Source organism: Trichomycterus rosablanca, chromosome 4 (genome assembly GCF_030014385.1).
Source record: "Trichomycterus rosablanca isolate fTriRos1 chromosome 4, fTriRos1.hap1, whole genome shotgun sequence".
Classification (NCBI taxonomy): Eukaryota; Metazoa; Chordata; class Actinopteri; order Siluriformes; family Trichomycteridae; genus Trichomycterus; species Trichomycterus rosablanca.
Genome location: NC_085991.1, coordinates 11,699,296 through 11,718,890, shown reverse-complemented (window position 1 = coordinate 11,718,890; position 19,595 = coordinate 11,699,296). Strand labels below are relative to the sequence as shown.

The 19,595-nt window shown below is 39.7% G+C and overlaps 1 protein-coding gene and 2 non-coding genes across 3 annotated transcripts; 1 reads left to right on the top strand and 2 right to left on the bottom strand.

Annotated features, from left to right (window-relative positions):
• Positions 1–1,280: 1,280 nt before the first annotated feature.
• trnap-agg (transfer RNA proline (anticodon AGG)) lies at positions 1,281–1,352 on the bottom strand. Its single transcript has one exon. It is a non-coding gene; the product is annotated as a tRNA-Pro (tRNA).
• Positions 1,353–1,972: 620 nt separating this feature from the next.
• trnap-agg (transfer RNA proline (anticodon AGG)) lies at positions 1,973–2,044 on the bottom strand. Its single transcript has one exon. It is a non-coding gene; the product is annotated as a tRNA-Pro (tRNA).
• Positions 2,045–5,630: 3,586 nt separating this feature from the next.
• On the top strand, positions 5,631–7,055 carry LOC134311812 (putative nuclease HARBI1). The gene is made up of 3 exons (XM_062993493.1): positions 5,631–6,310; positions 6,459–6,691; positions 6,904–7,055. Exons 1-3 carry the CDS (start codon positions 5,631–5,633, stop codon positions 7,053–7,055), a joined length of 1,065 nt encoding a protein of 354 aa, XP_062849563.1.
• Positions 7,056–19,595: the final 12,540 nt, after the last annotated feature.

Genomic DNA, 19,595 nt, shown 5'->3' with positions numbered 1-19,595 from the left:
ACAATTTTGTATCTCCAATTCACCTCACTTGCATGTTTTTGGACTGTGGGAGGAAACCGGAGCACCCGGAGTAAACCCACGCAGGCACGGGGAGAACATGCAAACTCCACACAGAAAGGACCCGGACCGCCCCACCTGGGGATCGAACCCAGGACCTTCTTGCTGTGAGGCGACAGTGCTACCCACTTAGCCACCGTGCCGCCCTCGACAGCTCTTTGGTCTTGGCCATGGTTGAGTTTGGAGTCTGACTGTTTGAGGCTGTGGACAGGTGTCTTTTATACAGATAACGAGGTCAAACAGGTGCCATTAATACAGGTAACGAGTGGAGGACAGAAGAGCTTCTTAATGAAGAAGTTACAGGTCTGTGAGAGCCAGAAATCTTGCTTGTTTGTTATTGACCAAATACTTATTTTCCACCATAATTTACAAATAAATTCTTTAAAAATCCTACAATGTGATTTCCTGTATTTTTTTTTCTCATTTTGTCTCTCATAGTTGAAGTGTACCTATGATGAAAATTACAGACCTCTCTCATCTTTCTAAGTAGGAGAACTTGCACAATCAGTGGCTGACTAAATACTTTTTGGCCCCACTGTATTTAAGAGTATTTCAGGAGCTTTGCTTAGACGAATTTACCCACAGCAGTGCTCACTCTATCTGCTGCGGCTCTCCCAGCATTCAATTAGCTTAATAGAAAAAGGTGCTAATTAAATCTACTTTAATTTACATATCATTGATCAGTTGGTTCAATTTGTGTTGTTTTTTAAATACAAATCAAAAAATAAAACAGATCTTGTCTAACAATTTAGTTCAGTGGCAAATAAAATCAGCATTTAATATTCTTATAATAAAGTTAGTAATATTTATTTCTTTTTCTACTTAAAACAAACGTTATGATATTTTGTGTTATCGGTTATTAATACTAAAGATTGAAAGAAATTTACATTGACATGAGATTTTCTTTGTCGTGTTGACTTCATACTCTGCACTGTTTGACTTTCCTTCACAATGACAGTGCTTTACATTTAAACATGGATTCACAAAACCTCTCGATGGCTTTTAGAATAACTCTGGCAGCATGATTTTATAAAGGTTTTTTTGTTTGTTTTAATTGTACGTGGACAAAGTTTAAGCTAAAGGTTAGAATTTTAATAATGTGGCCTGGCATCCACACAGAAAGCTGTTTAAGTTTTACCATTTAATCACTCCGTTTCATTTCCATTTGCACACTGGGATTAGAACCTGAAGGGGCAGTTAATAAATTAAACATGGGTAAACAAGGGCTTGTCCGGGATTTGAGCCCGGGACCTCTCGCAACCTAAGCGAGAATCATACCCCTAGACCAACAAGCCAGCCTGGACAGATGCCAGGGCATTTCTTTGACCTCCGTGGCTTAGCATCAAAACCATGTTGACTGGTTGCACTGGGAAGTGTATTCATGACAAAACAACATTCAATGCAGAGCTTCATTAAAGCATTTCTAACAGTTTAAGCATGAGGTGTCATTAAAGACTCGCTTTGTCAAAATTAAAAGACTTGGAAGCATTTGACAGGAGCTGTGTGCAGTCCCACTGACTTTATGCTTCACACTGTTTACGTTATGTATCATGTTTATCCACCCAAACTGTACAATACAAACGTTGTGACGCTGTCTTTAATCGGTTAGTTATACAAGAGATTTTGCAACATTTACTTTACCATGATATTTTATCTTGTCATGTTGACTTCATGCTTCTTGCTGTTTGGATTTCGTAACATTTTCAATGCTTTGAATTTGCCCAAAGATTCTAAAATCTATTGAAGAAAAAAAACTTGAAGCTGACTGGAAGAATTATGAAAGGTATTTACATCCACATAAGCTCACCAACTTCTACCAGTATATCAGCATGTGTCATTTTTGTTTGATCATTAGATTTTAACGGGACACTTGATAATTTTTTTGTTTAGTTCAACGAAGCATTCCACTAAATGAGGGCTCGTCCGGGATTTGAACCCGGGACCTCTCGCACCCTAAGCGAGAATCATACCCCTAGACCAACGAGCCAGCGGGAACAAGAGTCTTTGTGTTACTTTGATCTGCATGACTGACCATCAAAACTATGTTGTCTGGTTGAGCTGGTAAGTGTGGTCAGTGCTTGCATTACAAAACCTCCAGTATCAGTACATAGACTGGTTATAACCTCTTTTTAAAGAGTTAAAACATGAAAAATATTTAAAGCTCAAAATAGAAAAAATGTCTTTAAATGAGTCAGCTGTCAGGACCAGGAAGCATTTGAAATCTTTGCGCTGTTTTCATAAAGTACCTTTGTAACCCCATGTAATTAGACAGGCTTTACATGTTTACCAATTTAATGCCACCTTTGATTTATAATTGCACACTGTGATTACATTTTGAAGAGACAGTGTCTGCTTATGACCCACTAGACAGCTTGCATCTCTCTGGCTAGACAGTAAGCACATTGAGAAAGACTGGTGGTACTTGGGCACAAAAAACAGCATTATAGACAAGCAACTGTTTGCCATTAAACCACCAGTTGCGGTCACAAGGGCACCAAGGTCAATCAATGACCAAAAATATTGGAAAACAAGTGAATGGAGGTCATTTTTGCTCTGTTATGCAATACCTGTCTTGAACAACATTTTGAAGAAGAAATATTGGAAACATCTATTTTTATTAGTGTTTGCACTGCACATTCTTCTCCAGGATGCCATCAAAGTGAGTGAAGTAGATATGACATAACAAACACTTCGTAAGTTTGTGTGTAACTATATGGTGCTGCTAATGTTTCTTTTAATGTTCATTTGTTGATGCACCTGGCAGAAAGTGTGCAGAAATGTGGGCAACATCAACATTTCCATTTGAATCATTTAATGGAACCCTTCTAAGGTTTTTATTGGAACAACCCATGTGCCTACTCAGATAGTAAAGAGATTCCTCAGGTGGAGAAGCTTATCCAGAAAAGCTGAGAAATCTATGGGCAATGCAAATGTGAATGTAAGGCAACTGTTTGATAACCTCCAAGATATCTCTAGCCACACAAAGAGGTCTGCAGAGTTTCCATCTGTGTTACAGAGGATGGCTATTAAACAATCTCTTGGAACCACAGTTCTGTCAGGTTTATTTCAGATCAGTTAAAAGATGGAACCTTCTGCAAAATCATGAGTTTGTTGGCTTTCAAATCAGAAGATGGAAACTTCTACTACAAATATCTCCTGTGTTTTAGTGTAAGAGCTTTCAAGCAGTAGAAAGCCATGCAGATATATTGTACTAAATACATCCTCTACATTTATCATTGTAGTAACTGACACCAATAATGTATTTGCAGTGCATCCTCACTCATTCAAAAGAGAATGTGTAATGGTTATGTCACAAGACAAAATGTATGTTATTCCTCTGCCAAATTATGTTGAAAGGGACTAACAATGATACAGGGTTAAGAGTCCCATATGACATTTAGAAATTAAAATATTTAAACCAGCTTGTTGTTGAAGTGAATGTTTTTACATGTTAATAAAATATTTTGCTTTAATTAGTAAGTCAAATTGATCTGTAATACTGATGATATGATGTTAAATAAACTGTTTAGCATTATTTTGAGCTCTAGTCACTTTAAAACACAATGTATATTTTAACTCGTTCATTCATCAGATTTTTATTATAATTATGCTCATGGGGGTGCTATATTTTAACCTAGAGCTCATTAGGTGAAATGCAGGATGACACCTAATTGATTTTTAAAAGCATTTATCTAATGAAGTTTATACACTGAATGAATATTTATGTAGTGAATTCTTTGCAAGTATAATTTCAGCATCATGTGAAATCCATTAATTCCATGTAAAGTAAAAATACATAACATAGTATTAAAACAGTACCTGAATATGTTCTTTAATATGATTCATTTATATTTCCTATTAGAATGAAACAACATTGAAATATATTTAAAATTATTATATTTTAATTTAACAAAAAAATTTTAATTGCATATTGCTTAACAGTATAACCCTTTACTTTCAAATGATCAAACCAGATACACTGACAGAGATATATACACTTTATTAGAGGAGATATACTGTCCATTTTATTACGAACACTTTTTTATTAATATAATAATCCAGTCAGCCATGCCAATGTGGCATCAGTGCAGTAGATGAGATCATACAGACCTGGGTGAAGAGATTCAGTTACTCCTCATATCCAACCTGAAAATAACATTTTATCTGAGATGTTATTAAAGTTATCTGATTGACTTGGCATGGTTGTTGGTGCTGGATGGGCTGAATTAAGCATGTCAGAAACTGTCTAGACAAACACGACTGTCTAGAGTTACACAGAAAGATACAAAAAAGTTCTACATGCAGAAACAGCTTGGCATAAATGATCAGTTACCAATGTGTTTATTTTTGCACACAGATGTAGGGAGGGAAAGTAAACACATGATGGCAGACTCCATCTACCTTTTGCCAAAGACAGTAACAAAGCTGTACTGTTGGGGAGGTTGAAGAGAGGAAATGGTTCAGACAAACATAAGAACGATAGCAGTCTTTTTGCTATGTTATTCTGCATTGACATTGACACATAACACCTCCAGGAGCTTTTATGATATTCTATTCTAAATCCATAGGCATTAATATGGAGTTGGTCCCTTACTTGCAGTCGTAACAGTTTTCACTCTTCTAGGAAGGCTTTCTACAAGATTTTGAAGTATGTTTATGGGGATTTTTGCCCATATTTTAAGAATGAGATCAAACACTGATGTTGGGCGAGAGGGCCTGGCGCAGATTTTCTGTTCTAGTTCATTCCAAAGGTGTTAGATGGGATTAAGGTCAGAACTCTGTGTGGGCCAGTCAAGTTCTTACACACCAAACTCACTTAACCATTGCTTTATGGAGGCACAGTCCTGCTGAACCAGAAAGTGGAATTCCTCAAACTGTTACCACAAAGGTGGAACATACAATTGTCCCAAATGTTTTAGTATGCTGTAGGTGCGAAACCCAGTCTCTGGCATCAGAATGCTAGATAGAGTAGGATGATTCATCACTCCAAAAAAAACACGTTTCCACTGCTCCGGAGTCCAGTGGCGGTGTGCTTTACATCACTCCATCTGACAACTGACATTATGCTTGGTGATGTAAGGCTTGCATGCAGCTGCTCAGCCATGGAATCCCATACCATAAAACTGCTGGAGCAGGAGGTACTGAGTCGGCAAAGCGTGACAATTTATTTAACTCCCTAGCAACCACTTTAGAAACCACAGTGTAGTGTTTATTTCAGCATTTAACAAAATAATAGAGATTAAAATGCCAGAAATGACTGTAAACGACAAACCAGAGAAAATGCATCAGTGCACATAAAAACTACTACAGTACCTGTCACTAGTGAATGAAGAAGTGAGTAAGTAAGCGAGTAAAAAAAAAAAAAAACCAGGGCCCGTATGTATCAAACTTCTTAGCGTGGAATTTTGGACTTAAGTGCTGAAAAATTCTTAGATTTGCTCCTAATCACCTAGTTAAGTGTAAGTGCCAGTTATCAAAACTCTGAAGTCTAAGAATCACTCTTACTCTCCCGAAAAGTTAAGACTGCTCCAGAGGTCTCTTAAGTTGTTAAGAGTCGCCACCGGGGGGCAGAGATGGCACTGAGAAGACAGAGACGCGTGCGAACCTTCCAAGAGCGGAAGAATGTCTTTGAAATGTTTGATGACTTTCAGTTAATTAAACGATATAGACTGGACAGAGCAGGAATCATATTTGTCACTGACTTAGTGAGAGATGTCATCTCACCATCAACTACACGCAGCAACGCCATCCCAGCTGAATTAAAAGTAGTGCTGATGCTTCGTTTTCTTGCTACAGGAAAAATGCAGCAGTGTAGTGCTGATGATTTGGGACCATCCCAACCAACAATTAGCCGAGTTGTCATGCAAACAATTATGGCACTTACAGCGCGACAGATTGTCACCCGTTTTATTGACTTTCCAACAACACCCCGTGTCATCCAACAGAAGCAAACCCAGTTTATGCAGATAGCTGGATTTCCAGGAGTTGTAGGTGCAATTGATGGCACTCACATAAAGATCATTGCTCCCAGCATTAATGAGGATGTTTATGTGAACAGAAAGAGGTACCACAGCATCAACACTCAAGTTGTGTTTGATGCAGAATACAACATTTTAGATGTTGTACCCAAATGGCCTGGGTCAACCCATGACGCTCGGATTTTCACTGAAAGCGGCCTGAACAAACTCTTTGAAACCGGACTTGTGCCACCCGGATGTCATCTTTTAGGTGATAAAGGATATCCCTTACGCAGGTGACTGCTCACACCGTTTTCCAGAGCAGTGACGGAAGCCCAAATCAACTACAATAGGTATGTCTACTATGTTATCCATATGTATTTTCTTTTTGCATAATCCTAATTTAGGCTATAGCTAATTAGTTTTCGTGAAATCATCTCACAGGGCACACCGTTCTACACGAAGTGTGGTAGAAAGAGGGATTGGCCAGTGGAAGCGCAGATTCCACATTTTACATTCTGAAATTCGGTACAGTCCGGAAAAAGTGTGCCGAATCATAATGGCATGTGCAATTCTGCATAATATTTGTAAGAAGCGCAACATCCCTTCCCCCCCAACACTGGAGAACCGTGATGACGGTGATGAAGATGGAGATGAGAGCACCCCTGCCAGCACACGTGATGCGACAGGCTACAGACAACACTTTGCAATCCTTCATTTTAGGTACAGATTTCAATTTTATGTATAAATATGCACAATAATTAGGCATCAAGATAAGCATGGCTTTACATTTTTATTGTTCTTCCTTTCGTTTTTTTAGCGCTAGACTATAATATTCATACTGCAATTTCAATACTTTAATTTGTAGCTTTAACTTTTGCCTTTTCAGTTCCTGTATGTCATTCGGGAGTGAGTCCTCTACCAGACCTCCTTCAGACGCCCACTCTTCCTCCGGCCAGTCATGACTTGAGGTGTTTGGAAGCTCGGTCAAAAACGGAGGAGCAGATGGAGAATCTGTGCTCAAGCCAGCAGGGTCCATAGCACGAGCAGCTTCTTCATTACTGACGATGCAATAAATTTGAAGTGATAATTAGCATCACAGTGTTTGTGTGAACATGTAAATAAATGACTAAAAAAACTTGCCTTTGAGATAGGTTTTCAAATTTCAATAATGCAGGATCCTGACCCCCGTCCACACCACAAATCACTGCACTGTCTTCCCTGAGGATACGCTGTACCACTTCACAAACTGCGCTAAGAGGCTTTCCCGGTGGTCCACCGCCTGAATGTGATTCAGTTAGAATGTATACAGTCTCCAAAATAAATGAGAGAAAATATATGAATAACAAAAGAAAGAATGGAAAATTATACATACCAGTGCGTGTCATATAGGACTTATAGGCGGATATTTCTGTGCGGCTTTTTGACAGAATATTATACCATTTCTTTTCACAGTCAGATGGTGAGCGAATGCAGGCAACATGAGATGCAGTCATAAGTCGTGAGATTTCCTCCCAAGCATTTTTTTTGTCCGCACTAGTTAGTGTGGGACTGAACTTCCCTTTTATTCTATTAATCTTCCGTTCTTCTATTAACTCTACAAGTGTAAGTGTTTCCTCCTCTCTCCAGTTCGGTTTCCTTTTACAATCCATGGCTTTAGTGATCACAGCATCAATGAAAGCTTTTAAATGCACATGACAAATTGTTTAATCAGCCTAGCACCTGTTTAAATTTATCACCAACAAATAAATGATTGCAACAACATGAAGACTTGTTTTTATTCGGATTATTTATTAACAACGTGAATACAGTGTTTTATTTCAGACATTCTTCACAAAAATAATAATTGCACCATTCTTAAGTTAAATGTGAAAGTATTTCAACATTTTTAAAACTTTGATCTTGACATTTCTCAAAAAATAATCTTAAACTTGAAATCCGATGCAGTGATTGGTTCTTGCCGGGGGTTTGGAAATGACGTCATCCCAGAATCAGCTTTGCGGCACTGACAGGTGTCGTAAATTAGCTCTTAGACTGACACTTAAGAATTACTCCTACACTTCGCTTAAAGTGAGACTGAGAGGCTTAATAAATAATTTTTAGTCTCAGCTTTTAACTAAGAATAATTTTAGACTTAAGTCCATTCTTAGCAGCATTCTTAGGAGAAATTTTAAGAAGTTTGATACATACGGGCCCTGGTCTATAAGGTTCCTTAGAGCTAAAAATGATCAGAAAATGCATCAGGACCTGCTACTTAATTAGAGGAACAATTGAGAAAATTTAATTTGTTGACTCCCATTTGCAGCATATATAACAGGTAGTTAGACAGATAGAATATTTTATCTATGTGAAGTGAATACAGTGTATTTAATTAAAATATTCAATATAGCTGTGACTGATTAATGTGAACCTCTGCTTTCGTTCCCCACTCAAACCAACTGAAATAGGAGGAGTTTGTATAGAACTGTACAGAAGCACAATCACCCCGTCCTTCCTTCACTTCTCACAATACAAACCTGATGTTCCTGTGTTCTCTTCTTCTCTTCTCAGCTATACAATGTAAGTACATCTCATTAATTTTATGCAGTCACAGTACACAATGTGTTTTACTTTTACTGTATTTATTTATTCCATCACATAAAACATATTTATCTGATTTGCAGGGAAGAGTTTGGCACAGTCAATAAAATCACTGAATGATACATTAAATGCAGCAGTGGGTCACAGCATTGTTCTGTCTTGTGAATATCAGAGTGCAAATTTTCTGCAGTGGTATCGTCAGTATCCTGGATCTACACCAGAGTTTGTTGTTTCTATCGGTACACATCAGTCCTCTGAGAACTCAAACATTCCTGGTTTATCAGCTACAGTTAATGGATCACAAAACCTTGTGAATCTGAAGATCTCCTCTGCTACAGTATCAGATTCTGCTCTGTACTACTGTGCCATGAGGCCCACAGTAACAGGAAACTCCACTACACTGTACAAAAACCAGTGTATACAGATCACAGAATGAGTAACACATGCTGTATCTTCTGAACTTTAGGTTCACCTACCCTGTTGTTCTTCTTTATTTGGCCATTTTATAAGCTAAACCTACAATATAAATAAATGTTGTGGGTATACAATTACTGATTACTGTAAAAGACTAAGAAGATGTAAGTTCTTACAAACATTTGATTGCAGTTGGTACTGCAAAGGGTGACACAACCAGTTTTACATGGGTAACATGTTTTGAAGTGATGTTTTATCTTCAATAAATGTAATAAATGCATTTTGTGCCATTTTGTCTTTATCTTATATTAAAATTAGTTGGAAGATCTAAAACATTAAAATGGACAAATTAGCAAAAAATATCAGGGTAAAGAAATCTGTACAAGATTATTATTAAAATTCTCCAGTTAGCCAATCATGTTGAAGCTGTATGCATTATACAGACATTGGTTAACAGCTACAGTTAATGACTTTGGCATGATTGTTGGTGTTGAATGAGCTACTTTAAGAACAATTGCAATCAAAATTGTTTAACCCCCAATGCAATTTAGATTTATTAGCACTGTTTGCAAACTTTCAGCTGTTTGCAATTAAAAGAATAATTTAAATAGCTCAACATGAAATCAGCATCAACACAAAAAGCCACTTTTAATGACTACTGCAGTCAGAATTATTCAACCCCCTGAATACAATCCCTAACAGCTCATTACAAATCAGATGTTGTCTCGAGAACACCTGATACAACCAATCAAGGGCTTAGCTGCATCAGGTGTGATTGAGATAAAACACATCAAATACCTGGACTGGCTCAGGGTTTGTTGACTGTGTCGTTTGATTGTTGTAGTAAGGAAAAGTCGACACATGATGGCAGAATGTATCTACATTATTCTAGACAGAGCTGTACTGAAGGAAAGGAAAGTTGAAGAGAGGAAATGGTTCAGACATACATAAGAAATTATAGCAGACTTTGAACTACATGATTCTGCAGTTCAGCCATGTCAGTGCTTGATTACTTCTGCATCATTTTCCTTATTTTAGGTAAGAAATCAAATTTCAGATATCATTGTAAAGACCTTTAATATTGTATTGCCTATTAGCAGAGTACATATTTAATCTATAATTAAAATGTACGGTAAAGTATGATTTGATGGTGGAGCCCCAGAACACTACTTAACAACTGTTTAAATAATAAAATTTTCTTTCAAAATTTTTTTCCAACAGGTTATATAACTCAGCACAGGAAATTAAATCTGTTTCTACCATTAAGAATGAATTGGAGGGAAATTCTGTTATTTTATCCTGCAGTTACAGTGGAGGATACAGTCAAAATAATAACCTGCTGTGGTATCGTCAGTTCTCCACATTCAGACCAGAGTTCATTATTCTGGTTAATGATCTTGATGAAGAAGCTGCAGTTTCTGGGTTTTCTGTAAAGATAAATGAAGATAAAAATCGAGTGGATCTAAACATCTCCTCTGCTGCAGTATCATATTCTGCTCTCTACTACTGTGCTCTGCAGCCCACAGTGACAGGAACTTATACTATACTGTACAAAAACTAAACACCTAAAATCAGTGAGCTCTGTTATACCTGAATGGTGTTGCTGGAATATAAACCTGTATTTTTCTTCTCATTTTTTGGTTTGCAGGCTAAACCTGTATGTCCATGATTACTTCCAGTGACCCTTCATTCTTTAATCTAGGAGTCTGGATTGTTCATCTTATAGACATACATCATGTATCCTTATATAGTATTAATAAAATTAGATACTGTATAATGTAATCTTTTTGCCATACATGGATTATAAATACATTCTCTGTGCTAATACTGCAATACTAACAATACTAAGTATTGTTCATTACAGCATTGTCATTTAGATGTAAAATAAATGACTTGAGGTTCACTGAACAAGGTTGTTCATTTCATCTTGTTTGATAAAGAATAATGAACAAAACATCATAAACTTACATTTTTGGAGGTTTTTGGAGATATCATGAATCGTAAAACCTCTTGAAGTGTTGTGTATGTCACTGTATATGGTTCTTAGTAAGTCTGGCTTTTCTTCTATAGCTAAATATAATACCACAACACTACAACACAATACTATCAACAACTGTGAATGCATTTATCTCTAGTCAACACTTAACACACTGTGCTGAACTAAATGTAATTAAACACTAATTCTGCTTTCTTTGTAATGAAACTACAATATTCTGTAACGGGTTTCTCACGGCAGGAAACGAAAAGAACTACAAATCCCATTCCGAAAGAACTACAAATCCCAAAAGCCACAGCACTGATTAGCGCTAATTCATAGCACCTGCGAGTGAAGCTATTTAAGTAAATAAACCCCGAGCATGTCTCTGTATTGAGTTAATCTCAGTCGGTAAGTTGGTTGGTCGGTGTGAGTTCTCTCGCTCCTTACTTTATTAAGAAGAAACTTTTCACAGTTATTTAACGTTAAGTAGCGCTTTAAAGCAGTCGGTTGCATCAGTCATGTAATTATTAGTTAGTGGCAATATTACATAAATACCTGAATAGAAAGTGCCCCCTTTCTGATGTGTTTTTGTTTTCTCTCTCTGAACCCATTTAGTGGGTACCTCATAAGATGTGGATGGTGTAGACGTATTGAATGTCACCGGATTACTCTGTGGATATACACCGACCAGGCAAAACATTATGACCACTGACCGGTGAAGTGAATAACACTGATTATCTCTTCATCATGGCACCTGTTAGTGGGTGGGATATATTAGGTAGCAAGTGAACATTTTATCCTCAAAGTTGATGTTAGAAGCAGGAAAAATGGGCAAACGTAAGGATTTGAGCAAGTTTGACAAGGGCTAAATTGTGATGACTAGACTGCACTAAACTAAAAGTGAAGCTATTGTGGGGTGTTCCCAGTCTGCAGTGGTCAGTATCTATGAAAAGTGGTCCAAGGAAGGAACAGTGGTAAACCGGCGACAGGGTCATGGGCAGCCAAGGCTCAATGATGCACATGGGAAGCGAAGGCTGACCCATGTGGTCCGATTCAACAGACGAGCTACTGTAGCTCAAATTGCTGAAAAAGTTAATGCTGGTTTTGATAGAAAGGTGTCAGAATACACAGTGCATCACAGTTTGTTGTGTATGGGGCTGCATAGCCGCAGACCAGTCAGGGTGCCCATGCTGACTTCTGTCCACTGCCAAAAGTGCCAACAATGGGCACGTGAGCATCGGAAGCAATGGAAGAAGGTGGCCTGGTCTGATAAATCACATTTTCTTTTAAATCACTTGGATGGCCGGGTGCATGTGCATCGCTTACCTGGGGAACCCATGGCACCAGGATGCACTATGGGAGGAAGGCAAGCCGGAAGAGGCAGTGTGATGCTTTGGCCAATGTTCTGCTGGGAAATCTTGGGTCCTGCCATCCATGTGGATGTTACTTTGACACGTACCACCTACCTAAGCATTGTTGCAGACCATTTACACACTTTTATGGAAACGGTATTCCCTGATGGCTGTGGCCTCTTTCAGCAGGATAATGCACCCTGCCACAAAGCAAAAATACTTCAGGAATGGTTTGAGGAGCACAACAACAAGTTTTAGGTGTTGACTTGGCCTCTAAATTCCCCAGATCTTAATCCAATCGTGCATCTGTGGGATGTGCTGGACAAACAAGTCCAGCTGCTGCTAACATCCTGGTGCAAGATACCACAGCACACCTTCAGAGGTCTAGTGGAGTCCATGCCTTGATGGGTCAGGGCTGTTTTGGCAGCAAAAGGGGGACCAACACAATATTAGGAAGGTGGTTATAATGTTATGCCCGATCGGTGTATATCATAGATAATAAATATTAGATAGTCACAAGATAACCACCACTACAAAATTCACTCACAAGGAAACCTAAAACACCAACGGGTCTTTTAACCCACCCCCGGAACTACTCGCGCACTAACCGTACCTCCCCTACTATTATTTACTTTTAAAATACACATAACACAGACACTAAAGACGATATAAAAACGTTAACTTAACTCGCCCGCTGGCAAGACCCTCCCCCAGGCTCTGAGTTTGTGGCGTTGTCCATTGTCCAGAATTCATGCAGGTTGGACTCACGTTCACCAGCTCCCCTTTCTTTCAGCTCTGGATGATAAGCGGCGAAACACTTGGCTGGACTCCTTAACCCCAGCCTATCTTTCTACAGGAGGCAACTGCGCCTTCCCACCTCACACAGGAACAGCTAAACCCCCTAGCTATCTATCTTCATCGCCAACTACTCTAACAACAGCGAACGACCCCCTCCCGAACCAGTACCAAACTTTTCCAGCCACCCAGGCTTGTTCACTCACACGCTATTCTGGCTCTTTCTTTTCGTCTCCCACGCGCCCCCCTTTTTATCATTCACAGGTGCAGCCTCGCTGCAATCAGAAGCTCCACCTCCACACTCACCACAGTATTTATGAAGGAATTTTTAAAACAAACCTTTCCACTTGAACATTCTACATCAGCAAATTCTCTTAAAAGGACAATGTGAGTGTCCTGATGGGTCAGGACAAAGTCGTCAAGCCTAGTCAGCCGTCGTCGATGAAAACAAATCTTTTTGAGATCCCACTGGCTCTTTTCCATAATCCCTTGGGTCTTGTTATCTTTTGTGAAATTTTGAAAAGCAGTTGGCATGCTTCAATGTAATACATCATGAGATTTCTAGTAGTATATGTAACAAAATACGAATAAAATTTATACCCAACCTGGGTTGTCTTTTTTTGAAATTCTGGGAAACTTCTTGGAAAATTGTTGATAAGCAGGTCCTTTACCATGTCTTCCCAGGTCACCTAGAATGGATTTATATATTTTAGACTAAGGTCTTAAGTATGGGCATTTTTGAGAAATAGATTAACAGTACATTTAATTATAAACTAATTATAATTAAATAATTGTGCCTTATAAATAAATAGTAAATTTTATGCCTGAACTAACATTTTTTTTCTTTCTTTTAATAAACTTAACTTCATATTAGTCACTTTTAAGCTTTTAAATTTTGTTTATAAGTTTAAAGATATAACCTACCCAGCACCAAACTTGTCGACAGAGCTGCATGAGGCAAAAAGTGAAAAGACAAGGAAGTAATAAAAGTCTTGGAATAGTACACTTTAGGGGGTTCTTCTAGGTCTAGGGGTGCACTATCGATGACCTCCTTGAAATGTCTGTGAAAAGGCATTTCACATGTGACATCCTAAAAATAAAAAAAACATTACTAATTGCACAATGGAGTAATCAAAGGAGATTTTTTTTTGTAAACATTTATGTTGTACCTCAAAGTCCTCAGCGACAATCCTGTTGTCATTGACAGGTGAATCTCCAGAAGCAGTTAGCATTGCTTCTAGGTTGATGAAGTGCTTCTTAACACTGCATGAGCTGGAGAACGGTACCGTGCAGCTGAGGAACAACTCATCCAGGTCTGCCAATGAGCTTGCCGAAGTCAAGAGGCCAAATGTGTCCATGGCCAGCTTGAAATGACTGGGTATACTTAAGGAGAAATGGAAAGAATCAGATTATGATTACATATGTATTATGTTTATTAGATTATTTATAATTCATTATGTGGCTCAGGCAGCAGTGAAGTATACGGTGACTGAAGTCTTCTACAGTTCTACAGTGCTTTGTACAATGTTAAAGCCTGCGTGAGGACCATAGAGCCATCACATACATCACATCATGATCGGTTTTGTATTTCTGTGATCATAAAGTTTGGCATGATCTGTTTGAAATGAACTTAAAAAATACAACACAGAAGCAGTGGTGTGATCACATGTCACACATGTTGCTACTGGAAAAGAAGGAGAGCCCTTGTTTTGGCTTCTTAGTACAAGTTCATAAACATAGAAGGGTACTGAGCTGTGCTTGGTTTTTTTTAGAATACTTCCCGTAGCATCCAGATATACAATGTCCTCTTTTGATCTTCTGTGAAAAATGTCTATGCTCCTTTTGGACCAAAGCATTACTCCTTTAGGGAAAATGAATACTTTTTGAAGCACTTCACAAGGTGACTTGGTTGATTATTTTTAAGGCTCAAAACCTCATTCTGATGCTTCCTCTCTTTGTTTCTTCAGACTTCAGAACACCAGGAGTTGGTGCCTCATCTCTGCAACCAGACTCAATTACAGAACTCTTTAATTTGATACAGAACTGTTTAATTTGTTCTTCTGCTCTTATAGGTCGCCTTTTCAGTTCACTTGTGCTGTGCACCACCATTTCACCTCTGAAACACATATGTGCTTTAAGTGTGACCTCACTATGCACATGTAACGAGCAGAACCGTACTCGTATGATAGGGGTGAACCAGCACAAAAACTCTCCAGACGGCAGAGTGACTAAGGATCTAGGTCCTAGCCCCCAGCACAATTTGTGTCTAACCTATGCTACTCTATTTTAGCGTGAGAGAGTAGGGCTTCAGGATTTAGCTAAGCCACGGGGCTAACCTGAAGTATTTGGCTGACAGTATGTTAACCTAGGTGAATTTAGTTTAGCACATATAGTTTAGCACTGACCTAATGTACTTCCCTACTTTTAATTTCCCGCTAGTAGTCAGAGTTAGCACACGCCCCTAATCTGAAGAGATTTTAAAATCAACACCACTGTATGGACTTGTATGAAAAGTAAACACAATTAGCATTTATTGTGCCCCATGAACTTGTATATAAAAAAAACTAATTGATTACATAAAGCAAAATTACTGAATTAGAGAAAAATAATCCCTGACTCAGCAGGTATCAAACTGTACTTAACAGAAACAGTAGATTAAATTATACTGAGGATGAATTCAGAAAAAATTAAACCTTACACGTATTAACAAAAAAAAAATAATAATAATTTTCAGTTATACCAAGTTTACACAGTTTGTCAACATAAAAATATGAACAAAACTGGTTTGTCTCCTTTTAATGTAGTGTTCAGTTTGTTAACCGATGTGCAAAGAACGTCCAGCACGTGAAACTCCTATATGTCCCAAAAATACAAAAGGAAAACACTTTTAGACTACTGTTGTTATGAGGTGGGGAGGAAGGACCCCAGGATGCAGAGGTAAAATTAAAGGGGTTTTATTTAACAAATAATATACATAATATACAATAAAACAAGGAATCAAAAGAACGAAAAACACTTCGGGAAATCCCGAAGGCAGCCGATGACATCACAAGCAGAAAAAAACCCGAAAACATACGTAGGGGAAAATACGGGAAGCGCGAGGCGCAAACCCAGGACTCCTGTCTCCTGGCCGGGAGCTCTAGCGACCTGCCACAGCAGCGCTAATAGCAGGCTCGCTCCCGGCGCTAAAGAGGCAAAGAGCGGGTTCGCCGGATGGAACACCTCGCGTGGTTGGCCAGAGAGGGAGGGTGACACCGGCAATCACTAACTGGCACGGCACGATCGCCAGCAGAGACTGCTGGAGAGCGTCGTGCCACTTACCGGGTGCGGATTATTTATTAGCTCAAAAGGAACAAACGTGACGGCGCTGTCACCAGCCAGCATGGCTGGGAAGTGGCCGTTTGAAACAGCACCCTAGAGGAGAAAACGCGACGCTGTCACCAGCGCTTTGCGCTGGGAGGGGGTCGCGTCCCTCTGGGCGCGTGAACCAGACTCACGGCGGCGGCGGCACGGCGGCTGTGGCTCGGCGGCACGGCGGCGGCGGCGGCTCTTCGGCGGCGGCGGCACAGTGGCGGCGGCACGGCGTTGCATCCAGAAAAGCCCCGTAGGGCGTGGGCTGTCCAGGATCGCACCAAAACAAAAAAAAACCTAAACCTGCTTTACCTCGGGCCTCCTGACCCTACACCTCCAACCACTGTACAGTGCCTGGAGGTACCGAGTAACCCAAAGTAAAGTGGCTGGTGCGTTGCAGCCCAACAGAAAATAAACAAACATAAAAGGGCACCGTAGTGCCAAACAAACTCAAAGAAAGGAAAAGCAAACCTCAGGAAAACAGAAGGTGCGACGCCTGCAGCTTAGCGCCATCCCCTTAAATAAGGGGAGGTGCAGCTGCAGCGCGTTCGCCCTAACGAGCTGGCCAGGTACTTACAGCCAGCTCGTTTTCTGCTCTGTAAGGCCTGTGGCGTCAGGGAGAGATGGTGTATTCCCCTGACACCACAGAGCCTAACAACTGTCACTTTACTTTGGCCCAGTGCTGTTGCAGAGAGAAAGACTCATGGCAGGGTGTACTCACAATGTGGATGAGACAAAACTAACATGTCCTCTTTGATGCATGCCGGCGTTTTGCGAGTTGCTCCTCTGCCGCTTCCACAGTGAAACGTTAAATCCACAGTCCGGTTACCTGACACGACTGAAACCAAACTTTTCCACACGTTATCCAGCCACCGACTTGGAACTTATCTAACTTAGCCTCGCGTTACTGCATGCGGACTAATGGGATTGTTCCCATTCATCTGCTCTACTCCCGCTACACCGTTTGTTTACACGGTTCCGGGGAAGACTTTGACGAAGTCCCGAAGCTTCTGTCCTCTTTCCACCCATGACACCGTAAATCTAAACTTAACGAAACTTGCGTTTTGCTACTGTATACGCGAACATTCTCTGTGTTCCAAAACCGCTCCGCTACTCCGCCATTACCTTCTCTGTCTGTCCGCGCTCTCCTCCTTGCTCCTGATTGGACAACAGATGAATTCGCAATTTGCTCATTGGCTCACACATCCTTTGGTGAAAGATGATAAAGGGCACAAGTGATTAAAGTTTTATCCATTTTGATACAGTCACACACAACAGCATATACAACCCCAATTCCAATGAAGTTGGGACGTTGTGTAAAACATAAATAAAAACAGAATACGATGATTTGCAAATCCTTTTCAACCCATATTCAATTGAATACACTACAAAGACAAAATATTTAATGTTCAAACGGATAAACTTTATTGTTTTTTGCAAATATTCACTCATTTTGAATTTGATGCCTGCAACACATTCCAAAGAAGTTGGGACAGGGGCATGTTTACCACTGTGTTACATCACTTTTCCTTTTAACAACACTCAATAAGCGTTTGGGAACTGAGGACACTAATTGTTGAAGCTTTGTAGGTGGAATTCTTTCCCATTCTTGCTTGATGTACAACTTCAGTTGCTCAACAGTTCGGGGTCTCCATTGTCGTATTTTGCGCTTCATAATGCACCACACATTTTCAATGGGAGACAGGTCTGAACTGCAGGCAGGCCAGTCTAGTACCCGCACTCTTTTACTACGAAGCCACGCTGTTGTAACGTGCAGAATGTGGCTTGGCATTGTCTTGCAATAAGCAGGGACGTCTCTGAAAAAGACGTTGCTTGGATGGCAGCCTATGTTGCCTCAAAACCTGTATGTACCTTTCAGCATTAATGGTGCCTTCACAGATGTGCAAGTTACCCATGCCATGGGCACTAACACACCCCCATACTATCAGAGATGCTGGCTTTTAGACTTTGCGCTGATAACAATCCGGACAGTCCTTTTCCTCTTTGGCCCGGAGGACACGACGTCCATGATTTCCAAAAACAATTTGAAATGTGGACTCGTCAGACCACAGGACACTTTTCCACTTTGCGTCAGTCCATCTCAGATGAGCTTGGGCCCAGATCAGCCGGCGGCGTTTCTGGGTGTTGTTGATATATGGCTTTTGCTTTGCACGGTAGAGTTTTAACTTGCACTTGTAGATGGAGCGACGAACTGTGTTCACTGACAATGGTTTTCTGAAGTGTTCCTGAGCCCATGTGGTAATATCCGTTACATGTCAGTTTTTAATGCAGTGCCGCCTGAGGGATCGAAGGTCACGGGCATTCAATGTTGGTTTTCGGCCTTGCCGCTTACTTGCACAGATTTCTCCAGATTCTCTGAATCTTTTGATGATATTATGGACTGTAGATGATAAAATCCCTAAATTCCTTGCAATTGCACATTAAGAAACGTTGTTCTTAAACTGTTCTTAAACTGTTGTTCTTAAACTGTTCTTGGGGTTGTATAATTATAATTACGTATATTATATAATATAACTAAAATAGACAGACCTTATATTGTTACACTGAATTTTAGTGAAATTTTTCTATCATGCATGGTTTTTAAATAACACTGTACATTTACATTTTCAGAATTTAGCAGACGCCTTTATCCAAAGCAACTTACATTACAGTTGCAGTATACAGCCTGAGCAATTGAGGGTAAAGGGCCTTGCTCAAGGGTCCAACAGCAGCAACCTGGCAGTGGTGGGGCTTGAACCAGCGACCCTCTGATCACTGGTCCAGTACCTTAACCACTAGGCTACAGCTGGCAACACTCCTGGGCAAAAAAATATGCCAGATCCAAATTTGGAAGATATTAGGCTTTTGCTGGTCCTAACAACAAATAATTTGTCAGACAACAAATGAGCTGTTTGTTGTCACTGTTTGTTGATATATTGAACTGGTGGAGGGAAAAGTTGGAAACAGGGAAAATCACGTACACAGTCTTCCTGTATGCAACAGTAAAATAATCAAAAGATTTAAAAGTTTAATAAACTGACACATCTGGGTGTTTAAAATTTTCTGCATCTGATGCAGTGACAGATATTGCAAGTGACAGATTGTTTGCTG

Coding starts and splice junctions, on each gene's coding strand:
- LOC134311812 (XM_062993493.1), top strand. CDS start 5,631: ATGGCACTGAGAAGACAGAGACGCGTGCGAACCTTCCAAGAGCGGAAG. Junction 6,311..6,458: donor AAAGGATATCCCTTACGCAG/GTGACTGCTCAC, acceptor ATCATCTCACAG/GGCACACCGTTCTACACGAA. Junction 6,692..6,903: donor GAGCACCCCTGCCAGCACAC/GTGATGCGACAG, acceptor TTGCCTTTTCAG/TTCCTGTATGTCATTCGGGA.